The 18476-nt window shown below is 44.3% G+C and overlaps 1 protein-coding gene across 4 annotated transcripts in view; it reads right to left on the reverse strand.

Moving 5' to 3' along the window:
- The window catches only part of LOC120728546 (potassium voltage-gated channel subfamily C member 1-like), a 49331-nt gene extending 34606 nt beyond the window's left edge, over window positions 1-14725 (reverse strand). For 2 of the 4 annotated variants that reach the window (XR_005694741.1, XM_040023554.1), the window contains exons 1-2: window positions 14125-14724; window positions 6116-6805 (exon numbers count right to left, since the gene is read on the reverse strand). Coding sequence is in view for 3 of the 4 variants with exons in the window: in XM_040023554.1 (XP_039879488.1) it covers window positions 6116-6805; window positions 14125-14172 (738 nt within the window). In the remaining variant the exon portion in view is untranslated. Of the gene's footprint in view, window positions 1-6115; window positions 6806-14124 lie in introns of all 4 variants that reach the window. The other 2 variants (XM_040023553.1, XM_040023555.1) reach the window with 2 other exon arrangements.
- Between the last annotated feature and the right edge of the window lie 3751 nt (window positions 14726-18476).

Consider the following 18476-nt stretch of genomic DNA (forward strand, 5'->3'; position numbering starts at 1 on the left):
ACTTTCAAAATCAAGGTGATCACACAGGTTGCCTGGTGGACTGGACTCTGAATGTAAGCAGTTAATATCAGCTTCTGTTTAATGTGAATTTCTGTTTGTGTAGACAGTAACAGATATCAAAGTTAAATGCTGTTTTATCACAGACTGCATGTAACTGGGAACTTGACCCCACAGTTTTGACTTTGAAAATTTCCCTCTGAAAATGGCAGCTGGCTGTGAGCGGGTGCAGACCTGGTCCCCATCTTCAAAGCAAGCATCAGAAAGGAACAAGACTGCAAGTTGCTTGCACACAGCTACGATAATCTTGGATTTGGTAGTGTGACTGTAGCATAAACCAGAGTTATGTTTCTTAAGGCATCTGGGGCTCTTTTATCATCTGTTTTTGTTAATGCACAGTTCAATAAATGTGAGCTTTTTAAGAATAAACTAGTTGAAGAAAGGGAAAAATGTGGAGGTGTTTTATATAAGGTATCATTAGCAGTTTTACTGGCCCACTTGAGATCAAATCGAGCCATGAACTAAAATGAATTTGACACTCATGGCCTTGGGTAAAAAAGGTTAAACTGATACTATTTATTCAGTTTAGTCAACTCTTTTTTTCCCCTCTAACACCTCAGATTTAAGTGTAGGCATTCAGATGGCTTACTTACAGCTGCAATGTATGCGGTCCTATATATATGACTACAAAGGTCACATCAGGCTCTTTTTGGCCCTCTCAGGTGTTGTCTGCTTATTCAAAGGTCGTGCTTCTGTCCTTGTTATGAAACATCAAGCATTTATCCAGTTATGTATCGCCAACAGTGAGAGCTCAAGTTACAAGCCAGCGAACGGAGGGGACAGGGACTTCCGTCGATGCAAACACAACACGAGAAGGCCTGCAGTACAGAACCTTGTCAGTGAAAATTGAAACAGAACAAAATATATATTTACCAAGTCCAAGCACAGGAAAGGCAGGTTAAATAAATGCCACGCCTCTACTTGATCTGAAAAAACAGTTTATCTTAATGAACTTGGTAACACGCTTAAAGCTTTAGGTATTTTGAGAATTGTGGGGTTTTTTCTGCTTTTTTGCTTAATGGTCATATAAGCACAGAGTCTTATCCTCTCTCCAGTAATGGAAGAATAGATTTGCGATCAAGAATGAAATTAGGGCCTCCTTTCCCTTTCTTTGCTATTTTCAGATGCAGCCCACAGGGAGGGGATCTAGAATGGAAGTGGGAAAATAGGCCTTTTTAGCAGGATTGCGTTTGAATGGAAGTAATTGGGAATCACTCCCACTGCTGAAGGTAGAATCTGAACTCTGGATCCAAAAAAGCTGCACATTAAATAAAAATGCAATGATTTGAGAAGTATTTAAACATGTTATCTAAATGGAAACAGAATAAATAAGACACAGTATTTCTCTAGTATTCTGAGAAAAATGGTTTAATGAAAATAAATGCTCATTTAAACTTTGATGGTGCAAGAACTCTTAAAAAGTTGGGAGAGGGGGATGTTTATCGCTGTGTTACATCACTTCTTCTTTTAACAACACTCTGCAAGCACTTGGGAACAGAGGAGACCCACTGCTCCAGTTTTGAAAGAGTTTTGAAATAATTTTCCCATTGTTGCTTAATAAAGGATTTCAGCTGCAGGCTGGGCCCGCCACCAACACAGGATTTTGAAGACCGATATGACATGCGGTGATTTAGAAATCCAGTAAATGGGCCGATATTTTTTTTTCTTCAGCACCAGAAACATAAACAGATTTCCCTAATTTCTGCTATGTTTAGTTATTTATGAGTTCTTACTAAGATGACATGACAATGCGGTTTAAAAAATAATCATTTTATTGTCACTAAAAGCCGTTGGCTACTTATTCTTGCTCTGCTTGGATCAGCTGGTTGTTCCGATTGTGGCAGGGAACTGGCTGTTATTTGCCGTAGGAATTTGCAGACAATAGACAGTCACCTTCACCACAGTTTCCATTGAGATCCTACCAGAATTGGGAGTTTCTGTATTTGGAGCTGTGTAGCTCTGGGGCAAACAGAACTGGTGCAAAAAATCTCACAAGACTGCTAAATTAGAAGTGACCCAGTATATAGTATAAATCCTCTGCTAGTTAAAATCAAAAGAGGGCGACATGCTTTATTGAAAATTGATGTAATACTTTATCAAAGACCTTTTTACTACTGCTGTCTATGAGCCAAATTAGACAACTAAAACACTTTTTTTTTTTTGTCTTTGCATACGTAGCTTTTTGGTGACCGAGTCTTAACTCAGATGTATTGTCTCCAACATAAACTTAGGTTACATAAATGCCTGTCAGTACATCCTTTCTGTCTATTTTCTGTCCAGTCCTGTCATTTTCTACCCGGAGACAACCTGTTCTCAGGCTGTGGCATAGCGGCAGGTCAAATTTGTGTTTATGACAGCATTGTGCGCTCCAGCACTGAACACGGTGGAAAAGAACTGCAAACAATGAACCACAAAACATGACCTTCAGGGAGAGGTAGGCTCTGGACAATCCCCCCCCCCTTTCCAAAAAAAGACTCAAATACAGGCACACAAAGTCAGATTTGGTGGGGCCAAAGGGGCGTCTTGTACATGCTGAGCAGCAAATGGTGTTCTGTCAGAAGACTGCTGACAAAGGCAACTGGGCCCTTTTGGTTTGAAACTGGAAGTAACTGAAACCAGTGGGACAGTGGCGCTGTATGACAGGATTATAACAGGTAATCCATCAGTTAATTGCAGGTGGAAAAATAGATTATTTTAAACACAGCAAAATATTTGAAACAGTACAAAGAATAATTAGTTCAACATTCTTATAGAGATCTATGTTAAAGTGGTGTTATTGATCTGGGTGTCACATTCATTCAGACTGACTCCCCTAATCCAGGCTTTACCATTAGTCCCGTGTTTTTTAAGTGTCTGTTTAATTTGTTATTACACCATACATTTTTTAAGGCAACTAATAATTATGAATCAGCTGTTATTGTCTTCATCATTAACATGCATTCAACCTATCGAGTGACAATTAATGACACTGACAAAACATTACTATGTATTAGTAGATTATATCTTATTCTTTTGCGATCGCTGCTGTTCACTACGTTGAGGAAAACATCAACAACAAAGGGAATAAACAGACCAAGATCAAAAATCTGTCTTAGCTCCGCTGGAAAATCTATGTCACCCAGGCCTGGATCAATAATGAAATCAGATGCAAATTGTATTGTATAACACTTCATCAAAGAGAAACATATACGTCCATAAAAATTGTCAATGGGTTAACCGTTTGTGTTCAGTGGCGCAGAATGAGCCCGAGCTTACCCGGAGTTTAAGAGCCGATTGAGAAAGAGGGAATTGCATTAAAAACAGGCAACGAGAGAGGATGATCAATAAAATATCAATCAATAGGCAGGCAAGAGGGTCGGGGTAGGAAAATTGGATGGCTCGAGCCTTCACAGATAATCGAAGACGCTAAGACAAGGGTCCCCACCCCCATCGTGCAACGTCTTTCTTTCTGTGATTGTCACCCCCTCCTTGCTTGTCTCAGTACCCCTCTTTCACCTCTCTTTCTTCAGTGCACCCCCTCCTGCCAGTCAGTACCCCTCTCAGGCTCCCCTTCAGTCCCTCTTCCCTCGATGTCTCTCCACTATCTCACCTCTTCTCCATTTCTCTCTCACTCCCACCCCCTCCACCTCTTTTCTTTTTCTCCAGTGCTCCCCCTCCTTCCTCCCGCGTCTACTGCAGCAGAAAAGCCAGCACCGAGAAAACCAGCATGTGTGTGTTTGTACATGAGTGTGTGTGTGTGATACTACGGTAAATCCATGAGCTAGCCTCACACGATCGCCTGCAATGAAGGTGAAATTGAGAAAAAGCCCCCGCGTGCGTGTCGAACGCTCCGATCAAAACATTGATTGCTGGCGCGTTACATCACAGCCATGCAAACAAACCCCCTTTAAATCATTAGAGTAATGTCTCTCCTCCTGTCTCTCTTTATTTCCTCTCATCTCCCACTTCTTCCCTACGTCTCTCTCTCTCTCATCTGCCTCGTTGTATTTCCACATCAGCATCTCATTTTCTTTTCTTTATTTTCCCCTGTTTCTCAGCCCTTCTTCATCTCTGTTTCTTCACATGTAATTTGGATCCCTCAGGATTAAAAAGGTTCTGCCACACCGAACAGGACACTTTTAGAAAGAGCAAGGCTGGAATAGAAAAAGGAATGATCTGGGTCACATCGCTGTTTGACGTATGGCACTGGCATATTAGACCTACACAGCAAACTGGGGCTACGTTCGCCCACAAATACAGCCAATGTTTTGCAGGCACTGAAACAAATCCAACTAATCGCACCTTAACACCCATGTAGTATCGCCAACACCACTAACTGCAGCCATTATGCTGAATGAATGTTTTTGTATGATTCATGTGGTCTTTGCCTGTAGATGTAGTGTTTAACTGTACATTGCATAATACAGAGCATAACACACAGCACTCGAGCAACTAGACAGGAGCTACAGTAGCTTGCATCCGAGGTATGGCAACAGCAAAAATGACGCCTCCTTTTGCTTGGACCAAATTTGCATGTAAATCCAAACTGTATCCCCCTCCTGTATACATAACTACCCAGGTGAGTTGTTTCTATGGGATGGAGTGGAGGTAGACGGGGTTGGAGTAGCGAGAAATCAATCTGAGAGCAATTCTTAGAGAAGCACTTCCTGCCTGATCCCAAGTCCAGAGAGGCAGATCAGGTGGCCTAAACCCAGACTATGTGTCAGTCACCATCCGCCACTTTTCTCTTCCTCTGGAGGGAACTGAAGTCAGGTATGCAGATCTATACCTGGCGCCAGAAGAGGTGCGAATGTATGTGTGAGTTTTGAAAACAGGGGGAGTGAAGGTATAGTCTCATCTGTGGATAACTGTAGATGTAGTATGTATTGCTGAGTGTGCAGTGATTTATGATTACATTTTCCCCACTCAGCTATTTTCAGCATGATGGCATGAATGCCTGGCCACTGCAGGTGTCTGCCGACTGTCTGGTTTAGAATGTGGACCTACAGTATTCATACATTCCACAGCACCAGTGGTTTCTCGCCTTCACACCTTCAAAACTGAAAATATCACTAGCAGCAAAAGCAGGGAGCAAGATGAGGATGATCAGAATATAACTCTCGATACACAAAATCAAAGCAGCTGTGATCAAACAGCTGGATATGCCTTTAAGTGAGAGGGGGGAGACCCGAAGCCAAATGTAACTGTTTTCACAAACCCACAGATCAAACCACAGTCAGGGGCACTTGTTACTCTTACACCTGTGTGATCAAATGCCATTAAACAGCTGCTTTTAGCAAGTAAATCATTAACTATTCACATGAAAACAATAAAGGCTATCCCAGCTCAGGGGTAAGTTATGCGTAACAGGAACAAGGACCGTGCGTAAAAGGCATGTAGCTTTCAACTGGAACAAGAAAAAAAATCAGCAGAGTGCAGCACTACCAAGGGCAAATGTGTGAAAAGACATGCAGTACAACACTGACGTTTCGACGTCGTAAAAGCTTGCTTTCGGCGTCGTGCCAGAATAAATACGACCAACATGAAAAACGGCACAGCGACGTGCATCACAAACGGACAAGTATCACCTAATGAAGGCGTTTGGATGCAGGAGGCGCAGCGGATGCTGCGTTCGGAGGCAGATATGCGTTAAACCTGCTGGAGCAGGAGAATGTGACGATGGAAATCATGATAGCGAGACAAATGTGGAAATGTGATTGACAGTCTTCACTGTTACTTCGTCTAATACCCATTTACCAACACAGCTGACATATAGTTTCCCATTTTTTGTCTTGCGCTATCAGCATTAATTATTCAATAGCAGTAAGTCTACATACACCAACATTTAACTCGAGCTATACTGTTGGAAATAACACGCCAGCAGTCATAATTCTTCACTTAATTACGAGGGCTTGATTTTTCTGCTTTTGCAGGTAATGTTAACTGGATGACAAAAAAAAGTTTTTTTTAAAACTTATCATGACTCAGGCAGTACTCTGAGATGTCATTAGTCAGAATATGCAACAGTAGCCTATGCAGAAATAAGTTGGTCCCTCTGAAAGAGACGTGGGTAACTCACCCGGGCATATTTGGAGGAATAGGGGTCTTCAAAGAGTGCCCATATTCTGGGTTGCCAGGTTTTCCACCAGCCCGCTTTCCTCGCGTCCTCTTGCATGCACAGTCTTTTCAAGTCCCCATCCGCACCACCCAGCGCCGGGTCGTCATCTGGCGCGTCCGGTTCTGGAGTCTCGAAGCTATCCAGCGCCTCCTCCGCATCCCGATGCTGCCGGTAATTCATCCAGCAACAAGCCTCCACGTCCGTCTCATCGATGCCCCAGAAGGCCAGCTCCTCTTCGAACAGGGGACCGCACACATCGTTGGGACAGTGCAACTTCCCGGTGCGGTAATAGTTGAGGATGAAGGAAAACACCGACGGGTGGCGGTCGAAGAAGAACTCGTCTAATTTGGGGTCGTAGTCGAAGTTGCTGAACGCGTCCGGCTCGGTGAGCCACGACAAGCGGGTACCGGGCAACGTTTTTAGGGTGCTCCGGTAGGTCTCATGCCGCACCCCCCCGCAGTTTATCACGATTTTCTCGCTTTCCGACGGACAAGTCATGTCTGCGCTGTAACATGCTTTGTTGGACGACTTGTTCCCACCCTTGCGCCCTTTAAAAGAGGATACACACACCGAACTGAGCATAGAGGACCGGGGGGAGGGAGAGGATGAGAGAAACCGAAGGGAGGAGGAGGAGGGAGGAGTCTGAGGAGTCTGCGGGAGAGAAAAAAGGGCAGAAAATTTCAGCAGAAGGGAGAAATAGATGTGGATTATCAACATTGCAATACACATTAAAAATCACACGCTAATGCCAGCTGTATGTGCAATCATTCACTTGATAATCAGCCGGTGGAAGGGAGGAAGACGACCTTGTGCAGGTGCAGAGGGAACAAGGAGAGCAGGGATGGAATTGATGGGTAGCAAAGTTGTTTTGTTTTTTTTAAGCACAGCATACCGGAGCACACAAACATGCCAGAGCAATAAACAGGTGGCTTAGAGCACATTCATGAGTCAGCAACCATATGGGCTGACTGTTGACACCAGAGTGATGAGAAGATCCCAGATCCCAGTCTGGAGTTACTGTGCTATGTAGCTTTAGGGTCTCTATAGTGATCTGGTTGATGCTCAAGTCAGTGTTCTAACTGAGCCACTCAACTCAGCTTCACCCCTCCTGCACAAATGCAGAAATCCTGTTCCTTTACCAAAGAGTCATGTGTGAACATAGAGGAGAACTGGGGATCTTTCTTATTATCCCCCCGCCTTTCCTCACGAATGCTGCTCTGACACGGTGGTGTGTGTGTGTGTGAGTGTGTGTTAATTGCCTCCCGAGAGTGCGGTGTCCGTACTAATGTTAGATCTCCTCAATCAGCCTATGCGTGTGCTACACACACTGCTGCAGCCCCCTCCGACCGCACTGAGATCCATGCAACGCACAGTTATGCCGATGCTCTCTCTGCTGTTCTCTCTCCCATGTACTCTGTGTGTGTGTGTGTGTGTGTGTGTGTGTGTGTGTGTGTGTGTGTGTGTGTGTGTGTGTGTGTGTGATGGCATGCAGGGATAGATAAGAGGAGGGGAGTGAAGTAAAGGTGAGAGGAAAAGGACATAAATCCGATTTTTCTTTCTTTCGTTTTTTTAAATCCACTAAAGGGTCAAAAAGGACAGAACAATCAGGAGAACGAGGCTCAGACAATGACCTTATGATGGGGGACAAAGCAGGGAGAAAGGGTGATTTTTTTGAGAGAGGGGTGGAAAAAAGAGACAAAGTGAATGCAGCACTCTCACTGGGGGCATTTACAGCGAGCAGCTACTGTAATATTGTCTCTCCTCTAGTAATGGAAGAAGGGGGTAGAGGAGAGTGTGTAAGGGGGCAGGAGGAGAAGGAGGAATTGCAAAGGAGAGTGCTCTATAAAAGTGAATGAATTCTGCTGCAGTAAAAAGCCAGAGTTATTTGCTCGCGCTCTCCCTCTGTTTCTACTCCAGGTGAGGTCGGATTGTTCACCCACAGGCTGCTCTGCCATCCAGAGGGGCTCGCGATGTTTCAGAAAAGCCACGTGATGGCAGCCGCAAAGGCCGTACCTGCACCACATCCATGTTGTGAACCTTTTTTTTATAGTCAAGGAAATGCACCACTCTCCTCCTCCCCCTCCTTTCCTGCAAGCTCTTAGTAGCCCTCCCTCCCCCCCACCCTCTGCCTAGTTCGACTCTCTCCCTCACTTTGTCTTCCTCACTTGCGCTCACATTCCGCATAAAGGAATCACATTTCATTGGAGGAAGGGGATCGGGGCTTCACTTCTTCTTCTCAAGTGTACCTGTCCGTCTCTGTCTTTCTCTCCAGTTCTTTCTACTACCCCCCTCCCTGTTTTCATTTACTCACTGCAGTCCTACAGTCTAATTCTCTCTTCTCTTCCATTTCTCTCGTCTTTGACTTCGCTCACCTCTTCCTCTCTTTTTCTCCTTTTCCAAAGTAAGCTTCCTTTCCTTCGGCTCCATCCTTTCCTTCTCCTTCCCCCTCTTACTTTTTGCTATCTTTCACGCGGGATGCCACTTACTACGTGTCTTTCGCTTTGCTAGAGTTTAATCCTGTTCTTCTTGTCTGAAGGAGCAACTTTTTGGTTGTCCATGGAAAAGTTTCCTGTGTCTTGGCAACACTCAGGTAAGATCCAGCAAAATCAAGGCCACTGCATGGATTAAGCACTAACTGTGCACAGGAGACAAAAACTTAAAGTAATACATCCTAAGTTCACAGATCAGAAAACAAATCAAAGTGTTAGATGCCTTAAGTTTTTTTTTTTCCTGTGGCAGTCTTACTTCTTTGCAGTTTTGTTTTTCTGCTGTTTTTTGGTTTGTTTTTGGGTGCAGGAGCATTCAAACTGCTTACTTGACAGAAAAGAAAGAAAAAACTGTGAATTTGTTAGTTGCACTGCATTATCGTGCCAAAGTACTTTTAGTTTGATGCTTTAAATAGAGCCTGAAGAAATATCTGCAACAAACAGAATGTTTGGAGTGATGAGGTCAGAGAGGGAGAGTGTAAAAAGATCTTAATCCACAGTCAGCTTTGTCCGGTGGGGCTTCCCAGCAGAGAACACTTGTGTTGTGGGGTGGATTATTTTTCAGCACCACGGACAGCGGCACTCTTTCACTCTCTCTGCTCAGGAACTTTTAAGAAGCAGCTTCTGTGAACTCCCTGTGAAACTTCCATCCTTTAAATAACTTTTTGCGTTGTTGCCATTTTAACTTTGACACATTGCGCCCTGACGTGTTCTTCACAGGCAGTCATGGGATATAGTTGAACTTCTGAATATTTTATACGTGGACAGCCGCAATCCTGTCACTGCAGTTAAATGCCTTTTTGTTCCCTCACACTTAGACATGGTGGGACTATTGATTCTCATTAACCATTCTTTCATGTACCAGAACGTGTAGGTTAAGTGGGAAAGGGCTCAGCTGGGTTCTCTCTCACACTCTTTTGGGGAATTGTTAAAGCCTTTAAGTTTGAACTTGAGCTAATGTTGCCATCATTGTGACAAGATTGCCTGTAAAGAGTTTAGAGGTGAGGTGAGTGCTTTGCATTTCAGTTCAGCTTAATACAGGGGAGGTAAGCACTTCTCTTTAAGAGTCAGCATCAGCACCTTCAGCACTGACAGCAGCAGCACAAAAACACACGGAAGGGGGGGGCTAAAAGTGGGGAAGTAAGGCTACAGAAGGTGCAAAATGAAGAAAGTAAAAAAGCAGCGGTTATTAAAAACAATGGTGGAGAGAAAGAAGAGAGAAAGGTTCGAGAAAGAGGATAAAAATTGAAGGAGAAGCAAGTAGGAGGAGGAGGGGGAGAGTGCTGAGGGAGCAAAGTGAAGGAACAATCCCCTCGCCTCCTCTCTCCTCCCCTCCAGCATCACTACTTTCTTTCTCCTGCAGCTTTTCCTGCCTTGGCCACCATGTCCTGCGCCACCCTGCTACTACTGCCTCACCACTGCACACATACAGAGGGGAAGAAAGCGAGAAGGAGAGGGGAATGAGGGAGGGAGTGAGGGGAGGGGTACACTCACACTCACACACACACACACACACACACACATGCTCACCTGGCTACAATGAAAAGGCTGAGAAAAAAAACCCACACACACATTTTGGAGCCGAAAAGCGACTTAATTTTCTAAACCTTTTAGGGCAGGAGATCACGTCTGCAGATAGATATGGAGAACGGGTCTCAGAGAGGAGGAGCGCACGCGCGATGCTCGTGCACAAAGACTGCACTGACGCTAATATATATTAGCAGAAACACTGCAGCAAGAGGGGGAGGGAGCACGAGATTATGGGATGCATTGACTGTGAGGTACCAGCAGCAGCACCGGGGTGGGGGGGGGGGGGGGGATGCTAGAGAGAGAGAGAGAGAGAGAGAGAGAGAGGAGGAGGAAAGAGAGGAATTTGGAGGAGTGCTGACTATGCGGAACAGAACGAGCAGTTGGCAGAGAAAGCAACAAAAAAAAAAAAAGAACCATTACCAATCGCAGAGAGGGAGATGGGAAGAGATGAGAGACACTTAGATGTGCTGGAGAAGGAGAAGAGGGAAAAAAGTAGGGGTAGGGAAGGTATAGGACAAAGTGAAGAGTGGTGGGGAAATGACAGAGAGGAGCCAAAAACAGGTGGGGGAGGAGGAAGAGAAGCACAGAGAGGAAGACCTTGCAGTGGTTCAGGATAGCACCTGAATGTACGTGAAGGCATGTGTGTAGAAGGAGAGGGAGGGAGATGTCCTGCAGTACCAGCAAAACGCATGAAAACAGCAGAGTGATTAAAAGAGGGCGAGCAGAGGAAGGAAAACCAGTGTATGGATGTAAAACAGACACACAGCTGAGCTGAATGGCAAATGTGCCGCTCGGGTGGGGGGAGAGGAAGGCTTTACAGGCAAGTGTGTAATGTATGTTTATGTATGCGCGCGTGTGTGTGCGAGGGAGAGAGGAGAGACAGCGCAAATTACGTATGTGTTTCTGGTGTGCAGCCATTTTTTTCCCACCAGCTACCTCATCAAAGGATGTAACCACAAGGCTTCACGCTGTTCCATCCATATCGCCTCCCTCCCTCCCTTCCTCGTCCCCCCTCGCTCTCTCCCCTCTCGCGCACTCCCCAGTGCTGAGGAGACCCCAGCAGGAGAAACCGAAGCACTGCAGCATGGTAAAAAAGCACTGCGGTCACCTCCCCTTTTAGTGCGGTGTCACACCACGCTCTGTCCTCCCCCTACCTCCCCCTTTTCCACTGTCACTGCACCTCATGCTCTGACTCTCTTTCTGCCAGGAGAACAGAAGATGTGTGTGGGTGTTTGTGTCTGGATAGTGGCACGGGGTTGGGTAGAGTATGAATAGATATGAATAGCAGGAATTACATGAATGGATGCAAAGGAAGCAACAACAACAAAAAAAAGAAAAGAAAAAAGGGTGTGTATGCAGAGAAAACGGGGCTCTGAGCAGCTCTCAGACAGCTTAATCTAATGAAAAATATGATGTAAGCGGGTACCACACATCAAAAATAATAATAACAATGACAAAGCTCACTAGTGGCCAATTCCCAGAACATGAATTAAAGAGCCAATCAATTAAGGAGGCATAAAGGAAATGGCCAATCAACCGGAGGCATCTCCTCCACTCAGCAACACCAGTGTGTAGATCTCCCGGGGGCTGACCAATCCACAAATACCGCAGCACCAGCACCCCCAAGGGGGGTCTTGAGCCTTGTGCATATTGGTCAATCACCCCAGCCAGAAGCATGCAGCAGCAGCTGCTCCCTTTCTTTTCAGGAAAGGAAACATATCCCTGGGAACGTTTGTTTTAATGATGTGGGGGGGGGGATTAATACATAAAGTCATTTTCAGGAATAGACTGGCTGCAATGAAGCCTGTAATAGAGCTCCGAAGCTCAGTCAGTGTCCATGACTAAAATCTTTTCTGCCTACAGGACGATGAGGGCTGACTTTTTTTTTTCTTTTCTTTTTGGATAGATCTGGGTGATACAGCATGTAGGGTGAAGGAGGAGTGATGGAGGAGGTGCTTCAAGGAGAGGTCATAACAATTCTGAAACAGCACTGAGCACAGGGGGGGTAAAGGCACAGGATAGTGTGTCATGTCGGGAATGAACTCTATTTTTGGACATGGATAAATCTGAGCGAACATCCTTCAGTATTCAAACTTTCTTGGAGCATTTGCATCAGAAGCAGATAGCTTCATCCCCCAAACCTCCCGTCTCTCTCTTAGGCAATTTAAACCTGTCTCCTCCTAATTAATGACACTGCCCTTCCTGCATGATTAGGACCATTATGATCCAGCAGTGCAGCGATGTGGTACATGAGGCCAGACAGACAAATGGGACGAGGGAAGAGGTATTACTGGACTAATTTCTGACCTGTGAACTATCCAGCGATTAGACATAAAAGCAGGGCAAGGTTAAGTCACAGATGGGAGTCTAAGCAGGTAGGGAGTAGGGCGAGAAGTTTTAAAGAAGAGCTATAAAAACAAGATGGCACGAGAAGAGATGACATGAAAGGTGATCTTGAGGTGAACCTCAAGGTCAAGTGGTGGAAAGAAAGAGGGCGTAAAAGGCCGGCTAGGCTCAATCAGGTGGTAAATCAGATGAAAGACGGGAGGAAACTTCATAACGGAAGACGGGAAGCGAGAGAAACCATCAGAGTCTTGGAGAAGAGACAGGGTCAGAGGCAGGGACACACACACACTAAACCCAGGACACGACAGATCAGTAATTCAATCACTGCCTCAAAATAGATTATCCCCCCCCATTGCTTAAACAGCAGCGCCCTCCTTTTCAAGCCCCATCACTACTCTGCCAATCACATCAACCGACAGCATGCCACCGTCTCTGGAGTTTTTCCCCCCCTTTTTTTTTTCCTTTTTTCTTGTGCTAAAATCGAAGGGGGTGTTTTCTGGGTTACCCTTAATCTAAAAATAGCACCAGCTGTAGATTTATAATGCAGGATGCTGGGGGCAGAAGAAGTGAGTGCAAATGGAGGAAAAGATGTAGAGTTCCCATTAGGAGGAGAGCACGTTGGAGCCAGTTGGCAGGAAAAGGAATGCATGTGCTGGATAAGTGACGGCAGAAGAGGCATTATGAAACCAGAGACTTTGTGTGTAATGCAGCGGAACGTGGCAGAAGCAGATTGTCAGAGTATAGGTGAAGTGGTGGCGTGGTGGGTTGTAGGGGGAAGAAGAAGAAGATGACCGTGTCTAGACATTTAACTGCCCTGCTAGACTTCCCAGATGAGACGCTATAACCTACCAGTAGTTCCACTCCAGTAACCCCCCACCCTTCATATCGTCCTCACAGCATCTTCTCCTCTGTGTGTTTGTGTGTCAGCCCTCTCACCCTACTCCTATAGTGCCTTTATCAAACCTCCATTTCAGGCCTTGACACTTACCCAGTGCTGCCACGATGCACAAGCAAACACACAAACACGCACACACTGAAAGCGCATGCAGGTAGGACAAATGCATGCCTGTAAATGCGCAAAAGCAGCACACACATGGAGTTATTTACTCATGCAGACAGACAAAATTATGCAGATAGGAATGCATACACACACACACACATACACATAGATGCACACACACACATTCCTCTCAGAAGCGTGAAACTGCTCTGATCTAGTGGTGTAGATGGGGAAACACCCACCATTTGTGCAATGAAGGATGTTAGGAATTATAAAATGGAACAATTCTGAGGCGTCATATCAGTGGGCAACACTAAATCAGACTGAATTTCTCTTATAGCAGCTAGAAGGAAAAAATAATAATTAAAAGAACAGAACATATCCTCATTTCTCCACGTACTGATTTTAAAACATGAAACAGGATACAGAAATATTTTGCAGATATTGTGGGAAAGACACGATACTTGTTGAATGCAGGTTAGAGGCTGTATTTTCGCCTTTTTTTAATCCAGGCCAATAAAAACCCTCTTGATATTAGGCGGATAAAACGCAGAATATAAAACCACCATAAAAATACAGACAGATACACAGACACGGTTAATACTCACTTGCTTTTGGTTCTGGTTCGATTCGAGTGCGCGCAGAAACACGCACATCAAGCTTTAAAAAGATCAATCAAAATGTAGTTTTCTTTGTTAGATCGCTCTTTCTTACGATTTCACAGAGTATCCAGTTTCTCGCAGGCATTCAGCTGATCTGTTTTTGGGGTTTGTTTGTTTTTTTTTTCTGTTTTTTGTGGAGGGTTTTTTCCTCCACGCGATTATAATAAATCAGAAATAGGATTGCGCGCGACTGTTGCTGGAAATCTTGTTTTGATAGCGTTATTGCCGAATGTTACTTAGAGCTTATGGTCATGCTGATGATGGCACGGGATGAGTCTTTCGGATGAAATGAAGCAGAAGTCCCCCTGAAAAACAAAAATCTGTCTTTTGGCTATTTCCCCTCGATTTCAGAGCCCCTCTCCCACCTTTGTTATTGCCAAAAACAAAAATAATTGCCAGCCTTTGTTACAGTGTCTCTACGCTTCCAGGCGCAGGGTGTAGCTACCATTCAGCTCTTCCTCTGTCTCCCCCATCCAAATGTTTCAGTGGAGATGCAGCCTGTAGACACCTCGCTCTCTTTGCCTTTCCCTCTCTTGTGCCTCTCTCTGTTCCTTTGGAGGAGCGTCACCTTCTGCACTATTTTTTTCCTCAGACGATACATGTGGGCGGATTAGAGAAGAAGACAGAGGGGTGGGAGGACCCCGGTGAATACAGAGGCTAATTTCTCATATGGCTGCTGAACTTTATAAATACATATGCTGAGGAGAGAGAGAGAGAAAAAAAATACACGCTGGGCTATAAAAAGAATAAATGCGCTGATTTATTTTCATTTGTTTAACTGCCTGTTTTTTCTCTCCCCCCGTTTCTCCCCCTTCACTTCCCCACTTTAGCCTGGAGCCCACACATGCTCACTCTGCTGGACGGACGCACAAACACCATTTTGTCTACAGGTTCGCAGCCTTGACTCTGCCTTGGCTGACATCACCAGTCATGTGGTACAAGCTGGTGGATTATGTCTGAAAACAGTAAAAATACAGAAAAATTGGCTTTTTTTCATCTCTGCTATCATACATTAAAAGAAAAAATCTGAAATTCTTGAAATAAGTGAAGCTGCATGGAGAATATTCCCTTTATAGCCTGTAATATTATACAAAGTGTCACAGGATTAACAACATGATTTTTAGGTGAATCTTGGGGCGAAAACTCTGCTTTCTACCTGCTGCTTTTACAAGAAGACTAATGGTATGTGGAGACGACTTCTAGCAAAAGTACAGAGATCAGCAGGATATCTTGATGGTGCACTTACTGGCAGGAAACTGTCAATGAGAGCTGCATCATCTCATGAAACTTACAAGGAAGAAAAAGTCCTTTGACCACAAAATATTCCTGTAAGAGCAAAGTGCAGACAGAAAACCAGTGAGCTAAGGAGACAAAGGAAGGTGGGAGATATTTAAGGATATTTACTGATTTTTTTATGGAATCAAACACTGAAAACTGTAACATCTGAACTCTAATGTGATAGTTTATCCCATGCATCCCATGGAGTCTGTGCAAGGAAAAGGGGCTTTATGCTGTAGGCAGGGCATCAAAATATAAATACAGTCAGCTATTCGGAACAGGAAGCCTGAGTCTTTATTTTCTTTTTCTTTCTCCACTAAGTTGAAAAATTAAAATGATTAACGCAGGAGCCATTTGTGTCTTGCAAAGCTGCTTTTAAGTCCTTTTTCAAGTAATTTTTCAAATTAAGTCACCTTTTACAAACCTTACAGATCTAAGCACAAAATCTAGAAGCTGCTTTTTCCTCCCTCAGGGAACACGCCTTCATTTATACCTCCAAGAGCCCTGCGGCATTGTCTCAGATCAGTCAAACGTATGATTTATAGAGGTGTCAAACTCCTCTACACCACAGTTTTTTATCATAAAACCATCTATAGCACTTGGTGTATTGGCAGTACTATGAGTCTTTGGCCAAGACAGCAGCAGCTTTATTGGGCTTTACTGGACAAAAGCCAACATTTGCATGTTTTCATGTAATGCTCTCAGTAATGAAGCTGGTGTTTAGCACGAATTATCTACCAAATTCATCATTTTAGCATTTAGCCTGAGGATTGTTATTCCATCTGCAGTCATTTCAGTTTGGTGGCACAGCTCTGCTTTGGGACTTCCCCACCCTTGCATAACTGTGCATGGACAGCCTGAGGCAGGGAGAGAAGCGACAGGAGGGGCGTTTCCAGGATTTAAAAAAAAATGGGATGGCAAAGGGAGGATCCAACAAGAAATCAGAGAATTCTTTGAGAAATAAACAATAAACTAAATGTGTTTAATTGTACTGAGTGGTAGAAGTACATAAGAACTATAAGCACAGATCCTTTGTTTACAGTTTGCAAAGGAAAGCAGTCAGAGTGCAGTAGGAACACAAAGGACCGCTGTTAGGTACACTTGGGAGAGCCTATCTTTTAGACCCTATGAATTTATATAGCTATAATTAAAACAGTAGCTTTCACAGCCCGCATTATTTAGCCTTAGATAAGTATAAATTCACAGTGATACACTGAGGAGGATAAAACTGCTCATGAAACTAAAGAAAAGTCTTAAGTGATTAAAGTCAGTGTCAAAGAGTTATACACACTATTTCTAATGCCTGGATATAGTGTTAGACAATATGTAGGTATTAAATAAAAGCTTGACAAGTCATATAATTCACAAGACATTTTACTGCAAATTCTGAAAAATCTGTGCTAATGAAAAGGCCTCAGTGGCAGATTTTGAACTGGCTACAGTGCAATCAATTGTCTGAAATAATCTGTCCAGACTGAAATAATCCAGTCTGGACCAAACTGGAGGAACAATCAACCATCAGACTCTTCTTCTTCTTCTTTCGGCTGCTCTCTTTAGGGTTCGCCACAGTGGCTCACCTGCCTCCATCTACCACTATTCTGTCCTAGCGTCCTCCTCTGTCACATCAACACTCTGCATGTCCTTCTTCACTGCATTCCCAAACCTCCCCTGTGGTCTTCCTCTTTTCCTCCGGCTTGGCAGCTCCGTCTTCAACATCTTTCTTCAACTACACCCACCATCCCTCCTCTGCATGTGTCCAAACCATCTCAACCTTGCTTCTCTAGCGTTGTCTCCAACATGCTCAACCCAAGCTGTCCCTCTGATGTACTCATTTCTAATTTTGCCTATTCTGGTCACTCCCAGTGATCATCGTAACATCTTCAACCACTGCCACTGGTTGGTCTGCTGTCTTTTTGTCAGTGCCATACGTCACAGCAGGTCAGACTACCATTTTATAAAACTTTTACTTTTTACTTTTACTCTTGCTGCTGCCCGTTTGTCACAAATCACCCCTGACACTCGTCTCCACATCTGTCTACACATGTTCTGTTTTGCTTCTACTGATTTTCATTCCTATTCTCTCCATTGCATACCTCTAGCTCTCCAGACTCTCAGTATAGATTACAGCATCATCTGCACATCCAATAAGAGTCTTGCCTGACCTCATCTCTCAGCCTGTCAGTCAACCCTCATGTAAACCCACCCCCACCTTGAACCAATATGCCACATCTGCCACACACCTCACCACTGTGTGGCTGTCCCCATAAATGTAACCAACCAAAATACTAGCATGGCCCAAAGTCAAAGAGCTGCTAAGCTAAAACCTAATGTACCAGCTATGTCCAATAACAACAAGACTATCAATCCCTGCTCATCAAGGCACCATTTTCTGCTTTCAGTTCAAAGTGAAGCCTCTCTTTGTGGCCAGAACAGACGAGCAGGAAGTCAGCCACAGAAAGTAGCTGACACTGTTTCTTCATCAACCTGCATAAATACTGAATGCTCAACTTTGTCCATACTAAGAGTGAGCATTAGTCATCACAGACACTCGCAGTCAATCTCTGGGCGGCAGCATACCACAGCTCATGCATAAGGAAGCAGGTAGCAGACCTGAGCATACATCGTGTGGACGAGACAAGATTTCCTGCATTGAGAAAGAAGCTGTGAAAATGCCCTCAATCTCATAGGTTCAACACAGTTTCTAGTAATCTATTTAGGAGTTATTGTTCCTACTGCAGAGGTGGATGTTGAGACCTTTACGTAGTTAAAAAATGAAAGAGGGCAGGACTAAACAGCCTATACACGTATATACTGGTGTTTGCACATATGCACATAAAAGAAAAAAGACTGCTGGTCTTCAGAATACGATGACGATGACAAACCGGTAGTTGAATAATCTTCATTAACGTCGTCTCCCACTAAATGAAAAAGTGTCCACTCACTCAGCGGTTCCCATGTTCAGAATGAAAAATAAAACCTCCCGAAGCGATCTTAAGGCGTTTGATGCATTTTATGTTCGG

Source organism: Simochromis diagramma, unplaced genomic scaffold (assembly GCF_900408965.1).
Source record: "Simochromis diagramma unplaced genomic scaffold, fSimDia1.1 OVJJ01000208.1, whole genome shotgun sequence".
NCBI lineage: Eukaryota > Metazoa > Chordata > Actinopteri > Cichliformes > Cichlidae > Simochromis > Simochromis diagramma.